The sequence below is a fragment of the Gymnodraco acuticeps genome, unplaced genomic scaffold (genome assembly GCF_902827175.1).
Source record: "Gymnodraco acuticeps unplaced genomic scaffold, fGymAcu1.1, whole genome shotgun sequence".
NCBI lineage: Eukaryota > Metazoa > Chordata > Actinopteri > Perciformes > Bathydraconidae > Gymnodraco > Gymnodraco acuticeps.
The window spans coordinates 217,724-225,308 of NW_022989894.1; the positions used below are offsets into that span (position 1 = coordinate 217,724).

Here is a 7,585-nt window from a genome sequence, read left to right on the forward strand (position 1 = left end):
CCTATCAAAAATAGAAGTAGAAACGTTCAATGCAGAAAAATACAGCTAAACTCACTCAACTCAAAACCAATGTTATTTTCAGTACCTTGTTTGGTTCAGTACCTTGTTAATATTGTTTAATTGTGATTTGCAGCATTGTATTACACTGAAAAAGTAGGACACTTTGTTTTTCTATTTTATAGAAAAGTCTTATCAATAGTTTCCATGTCAAGGGACCTAATGACTTAATCAATGCAGAATTGCAATACTACACTGGGCAGGTAGGTATCATCCCTTTTAACTGGATCTCTTTTTTTTTTTTTTTTTTAAAGTTAATTCATTTCCATTTTTCGCTCCTAGTTACTCTGTCCTGTGAGTCAACGCAGCGGGCAGAATGCCCGGCCTCAGTCATCGCGAGATTTCCCGCGAAGAGGCGCACAGTGGCTCTTTCGTGGTGCGGCCCCGTGTGTGCATGCTAAAGAACATCTAACTTTGCCAAACTCCACGTACGATCTTTCCAATTTCTTTCGGTAACGTTGGTGGAACACAGGAACATCCGCCATCATGAGTATACTGATCAAAATAGCGGAGATCGAAGCCGAGGTAAGATATTAATAGACAGCCGGTGAATCAGTCACGTTTTAGCTGCACGCTAACTGCTAGGTAGCTAACTAGCTGTTAGCGCTGTAACCACACAGCTAACACAGCTGGGCCACGTATATTTAAGTAACTTATATTTCTAGCACACCGTTACTTGAAAGTTAACAGTGTGTACGAAAAAGTAGTTATACTTGTTCACTCGAAATATATTCATAACCAGTTGTAATAAGTTATAGGGTGTTGCTACATTAGGTCAGTAACGTGGATACGGTCACTGCTCCATATTGTGTTAGAACGACTGGTGACCAACCGGCTAACTTTACAGACTTTGTGTTCCATTAAGTCCCATATTTGCAAAATGGTCAATTCCCTGTAGCCCTCAAAAACAACTACATGTATCAAAATGAACTTAATATAAAAGCAGTTTTGTTTTTTATGTACTACATATATATAAGGCTAATGGGGTTCCACCACAGAGATAATACAAGATAGTTTAACTGAGAAAATGGTGATATAGAGAGGACAAGTAAAGAAAAACCTCCAATTCAAACATATTCCCATTGTTCTCAGTCACCATTATGTCATTTACTACCAGCTGGTTAATTTAGAGTCTACCCTTTATTTGTATATTAAAAACAATCATCGGTTGACTATAGGAACATGTAAACTGTTTTTGAATATTTTAGTAAGTAAGTCCTTCATGGTTATTAAAAAATATCCTGCTAATGGACTTCCAAGGTATGCGATTGTCCCCCTTAAATATGTAATTTATAGTTCTTCACAAGTTATTGTTTTTCTCTAGTTGTGTAATATTTAGTTAGCTAGTAAAAACTGTCAGAACATACTGCTCAGTCCACTTACTACAAGACTCACTGCCATTTAAACAACAAGTATAACATCTGATGCTGGTACTGTTAACTGTAGATGGCCAGGACGCAGAGGAACAAGGCCACAGCTCACCACTTGGGTCTGCTCAAAGCAAAGATTGCCAAACTGAGGAGGGAGCTCATCACCCCAAAAGGAGGCGGAGGTGGTGCAGCAGGAGAAGGTAAGACCACATGCTTACAGTTTATATAGGTTTGTGACATACATGCCTATAAGCCTTTTCTGCCATTTAAAGCATAACATTGAATATGTAGTTGATTTTAATTGGGTATTCTTTTACTTTTTCTTTCAGGCTTTGATGTTGCGAAGACCGGTGATGCTCGTATTGGCTTCGTTGGTTTTCCCTCAGTGGGGAAGTCAACCCTTCTAAGTAACCTGGCAGGTGTGTACTCTGAGGTCGCTGCCTACGAGTTTACCACTCTTACCACCGTACCTGGAGTCATTCGCTACAAAGGAGCCAAAATTCAGGTACAAGAAAGTCCTGTTTGTTCAGTACCTGGCTACCTGCATAAGAGTTTTCTGTGTGGTATGTTTTCAGTGGGTTTTAACTTTCTTTCCTATTCCCTTTTTAGCTCTTGGATCTCCCAGGAATCATTGAGGGGGCCAAGGATGGCAAGGGTAGAGGCCGACAGGTCATTGCAGGTAAAGATGTGATCAGTGGGGTTCTGCTAAGACACGTTTCCATTAACGAAATATGATAAGAGGTGCATCTTTGCCTGGTTCAAACAACAACATTTTGTATGTTTCTAGATTCATTCATTGTATTTATGGTTTTCATTATAAAACATGGTAATTTGATGTGTAGTGTGTACATTTAAGTATTTTTCCAACACATTTTAACAGGGAATTTATTATTTTTGGTTCTGTTTTTTTGTTTAATAAAGGTCCATATTTTTTTCATTTCTACAACAGAAGCGGTGAGTCTTTTATCCTCTCTGTTTAACTAATATCTTCTCCCCCCTTCCTGTGTTTTAGTGGCTCGAACTTGCAACCTAATCCTGATAGTGCTCGATGTGTTGAAGCCTCTTGGTCATAAGAAGCTAATAGAAAAAGAACTGGAGGGCTTTGGCATCCGACTTAACAAGCAACCACCCAACATTGGCTACAAGAGGAAGGACAAAGGAGGCATCAACTTCACCTCTACAGTATGTCTCACACAGAGTAACAGCAATTTAAATACAGAAGTGAAAGCTTCTCACAGTTTTCACAAAGTCTCTAAAATGAAGAGTGTAATGGTCATATGGGTTTTTTGTTGACTTTAGTAAAGTGTCTGTGTTTTAAATGCTGGTCCTTTAATTGTCCTTCAACCAATTGAGCTGAAAAAGTGAAATTATCATGAAAAGGACCACCACTCTATACCTCAATGGTCGATGAAAGGATGTCCCTCAATATAGCGCTTATTCTGGCATGCAGGATTTTAGTTGTCGGGATATCTGTAGATGATTGTCGGTCTGTTTTGATAGTGGTCATTTTTCAGGCATCCCATTAGTTTAAACAAACATGTGAAAGCCTTTAATACTGTGTGTGTTTGTATAGATGAGTTATTTGAAGGTTGCCACTGATCTGCAGAATCAAATGCAGACAACACGTTTTTACATAAGATGTGTATCACCTTGGTAACAAGCAATGAAACCCTTTAAAATGTCGCTCTCTGGTGGACATGCATGAGAGTACACTTAACTAAATTGCTCCGACACATTTATTTTTCTGTCCTGCAAAATATCAGCATTTCCTTTGCATTTGGTAATAACCATCAGCCTCATGTTATTTGACTGATAGATTTCCACTATAAAGTATTTCTTTATTCATTTCATATTCACTGTATTGTGTTGACATCATGCCTGTCATCCCCTCTCTCATCAGTGTATCCAAACGGAGCTGGATCAAGATACTGTTAAGAGTATCCTGGCAGAGTACAAGATCTTCAACGCCGACATCACTCTGCGCAGCGACTCCACAGCTGATGACCTCATTGATGTGGTGGAGGGAAATCGGTAAGCTGCTGAAGAGCCAGAATGGGCCTTTCTTAGTCATTCCCCGTGGGTGTGGCTTCTGGGAATCATAAATGTCATTTAATTCACACTGCAGTTGCATATGAAAATGCTATTTTTGGGTTCCAATCACATTTTTTAGTCCACTGACGAATTTTTCATTACATGTATATTGCAAAAAGCTGTAGGACTTCCATTACTCGATTAAAAAATCTGCAAATATGTTAAAATTAAGCAGATGGATAATGTAGGGTGTGGCTTGTGCAGCGGGTCTAACTCCTGTATACTGGAAAAGGACCTCATGTCCCAAGACTGTCTTTCTACATTTTATTGAAAGGCACCAGACAACAGCCTAACCTTCCTGCAATTGTAATGAAACGGAGCATCCACAGGGTCTCTCCTGCATAAATGCTCTCTGCGCCTTGCCAGGGTAAAGACCTGAACAAAAGGAAGAGCATAATGCATTAATATTGCAGTGGGATAAATAAAACTCTTTGAAAAAATAGCCGCTACATATTCTTTCTCTAAAATATTACAACCGGAAGAAAGGCAATAACACACATGTGCATTTGTAGAGAAACAAAGCATTCTCTACATGCTCTATTAGAATAACTGCTCTCTGTGTGTAACACAATGGACAGTCATAAAATGCTCCATTCTAACTAACATGGTCCCAGCGGTACACTCCTACCTTTAAGGATACACAGCATTAATACCACCGGATTAACAGATTCACATTTAATTTTGAATACAATTTTATTTACAAATATTGGTACATTACACATCTTAATTAACTTAGTGTTACAAATGTAGCAGAAACACAAAGTCAATGCAAAGGACATGCTGTACAAGATGGGAAAAAATGTCCTCTGAAGGACATGCACATGAATTCTACTTATAAAATAATTCTCCCATATAAATACATTAACATCATTTTGGGAAGCATGGAAAATAGGAATATAACACAAGAAGGTTCAACATGCACCTGAAGAAAATCTCTAAATGCAAAAAAGATTTCACTGAATTTTGTATATCATGTTCACTAACACCACCAGATAATGCAGTAAACGATTAACAGCTGTTTGCAATTGTTGTAATTTTTTGTTAGATTTATTTTATGAAATACAGTTTAAGCCGACACCACCATGGTGAAACCACTTGATGTATGTTTGCTCACCAAGCAGAGATTTCACGGACGGCAGCCACTTACAGTCTCTTGTCTCAACAGGGTCTACGTCCCATGCATTTATGTGCTCAACAAAATCGATCAGATCTCCATCGAGGAGCTGGACATCATCTACAAGGTGCCTCACTGCGTGCCCATCTCTGCTCACAGCCGCTGGAACTTCGATGACTTGCTGGAGAAGATGTGGGACTACCTAAAGCTTGTTCGCATGTAAGTGATGTTTCAACAGTCCCCACTAGGGGGTGTGAATGGAGGTGGAAGAGAGTTGGGGATTGAAATGGTGCACAATGAGTCAACTGTATGTTAGATATAACATGTTGTTGATTCAGGCTGGAAGATTTGACTGAGCTCACGTGTTCCTTTGCAGCTACACGAAGCCCAAAGGTCAACTTCCTGATTACACGTCTCCTGTCGTGCTCCCTGATGAACACACTACTGTCGAGGACTTCTGCTTGAAGATTCACAAAAGCCTCATGAAGGAACTCAAGTAGTAAGTACTATCTATTGACATTCATTTTTCTTGCACACCGCTCCCTACAGAACTGCTGCCCAAACACATGTTGGAGATATTAAAGGGAGGAATAGCTATTCAGTTATCAAACCTCTGGTGTCATTTTAAAGGTATATGGACAGAATATAAATAGGTTTATCCACAAAAAGCTGTCTTCGTACCTGGTATTGTTTATTTGTATTCATTTACACATGAATTAGAGCTGTAACATCTTTAAAAAGTGTGTGTTTGTTTCTTTACCTTTTTATGGAAAGATGACAATGTTGAGGCAGAAGGCTCCTGTAATATTTAGTTTACTGCTTTATTTCATATTCCTTCTTGCTAAGATGTGTTGATGTAATTAAACCAGAAGGAGAAGTGGGCAACAAAGGTTTAAAACAACAAAGTCACTTTAATCACTGCCATTGCCCTGTTTACGGTGAGGTTCTCCAGATAAGCATTAATTCAAGAGCCTGGATTAGGATCTGAGATGATGGGTTGCACCACCTTCTCCAAATGGAAGAGCTAAAACCATCAATCAGTCGGTTTGTTAGTGCTGCCGAGCATTACCTGTCCTCCAGGGAACAAATGGGTTAAACAGTGACACCCACGATTAGAAAGCCTTTGTAACTGAAGGATTGCATTGCACCCTGTACCTTATTTTATACTGCAGAACTATTCTGTAGCACAGAAAAAAATGTATAGTACCTATTTAACCAACATTTTTTGATTTGGATTATCACATGACACACTCTTTCATCCTGTTTTACATGTCTTAAAGGAATAATTCATGTCAAATCTTAATATCATTTTGTCTTTCTTTTAGTGCCCTTGTGTGGGGAGCATCGGTGAAACACAACCCTCAAAAGGTGGGCCGAGAGCACGTGATGATCGATGAAGACGTTATTCAGCTGGTGAAAAAGTAAAAGGAGTCAAAGTCCCTGCATGGCCTGTGTATCACTAAGAGTTCTGTTCAGTTGCTCAGTAAATCACCAAAAATATCTATCGGAGCATCTGCGTCGTTGCGGTTATTTTTGCCGCAATTCAAAAGACCTACATGTAAGTTTCCCATATAGAAGATCCCACAGTACTTGACACCATGAATAGTTCATATTGAATATTGGTTAAGGCTTGCATTGAAATAAAATACAAATCTCTTCAATAAAAACAGTAAGAAGTGTTGCTGTTTTCATTCTTGCCCAACAGTTACCTTTTTTGTTCAGCTTTATATTCAATAAAATGTTGCATACATTTATTTTATAGTATGTACAGCATTGCCTTTACACCATACGGTTACATGCAGAATTCATTACATGAGGACATACTACCTTGTCGTATCACTTTCACTTAAACATTTGACCCTTTTTCTTATATATTTGCTGCTGGCTTGCATACTCTAAAATGTGATTGTAAGCAGGAGAACAACCTGGTAATTTCCACATACTAAATTGTATGGAACTGTCGGTGTTGAAGCTTTATTCGGCAATCTTGCCTTCATCAGGATGGTCCAATGTATTCATAAATTGTAGCCGGGCACAGTTTTTCTCTCTTTTGAAATCAATAAGATCTGATGTGCTGCATGCAGTCTGCTGCAGAAGCGTCACAGAAATGTTGCATCATTGAATCCTGTGCTCATCACAGTATCATGGTCTCCTTCAGAAACGCACTCAGCAACAGCGTTACCGCTGCCATTTCAGTGAGGCTGGGAGAACAGAAGTCATTTAAAAGCCCTGTCCTGCTAAGTGATTTAGGTGACATTGATGATGGAGGCAGTTATTCAGGCTGCTGGACCCCCCCTCTCTCTGGAGGGGACGGCCACTCAGGTTAATCAGTTTGTTCACTCAGTTGCAGTCTGGGGATATCATACCCCAGCTGTTCACAACTAACAAGCCTCCACAGAGTAAAATAAAGAGCATTTCATCAGAGCTGGGAGCCCTTCTGGAAGCTTGCATTATCTGATGTCGATATGTTGCATCCTGCATGAAGTGTAGCGGCCATTTTGTGTCTGAGCACTTCATACCTGCCAGTGATTCAGTGGATGGTGCCAGTGAGTACCTAAGTGTATATAGACTATAGCATGATAAAGACAGAAGGACATTTAAAGAATAAACACTTGAAGCAAGAAGATGGATACAATTCAGCTTATGTTTCCAAAATCTATTGTTCAGAAGCATTTAATGTGCTGCAAAGATGTGATACTGGCATTTATTCAGCTGCTTCTGTTTAAATTAAACAACCCTTGCATTTATCTTATACAACACATACAAATGTGTCCAACATGAAAACCTAGGCGTGCAAATATATAAAAGATTGGGGGAAATCCCAAAAATATATTATATTTTAAATATGTCTACATTTACAAAAACATGTAATCACATTTGCAATAGCTCATTACAATTTTCTCAATGTTATTTCAATGTCTCCATTGTAATAATTCCCCTTTGCATTTGAGAA

At 38.9% G+C, this 7,585-nt stretch overlaps 1 protein-coding gene across 1 annotated transcript; it reads left to right on the forward strand.

Moving 5' to 3' along the window:
- Positions 1-361: 361 nt before the first annotated feature.
- On the forward strand, positions 362-6,311 carry drg1 (developmentally regulated GTP binding protein 1). Its single transcript, XM_034205295.1, has 9 exons — positions 362-582; positions 1,504-1,627; positions 1,757-1,932; positions 2,037-2,106; positions 2,440-2,609; positions 3,328-3,458; positions 4,684-4,851; positions 5,009-5,131; positions 5,958-6,311. Exons 1-9 carry the CDS (start codon positions 544-546, stop codon positions 6,055-6,057), a joined length of 1,101 nt encoding a protein of 366 aa, XP_034061186.1. The 5' UTR covers positions 362-543; the 3' UTR covers positions 6,058-6,311.
- Positions 6,312-7,585: the final 1,274 nt, after the last annotated feature.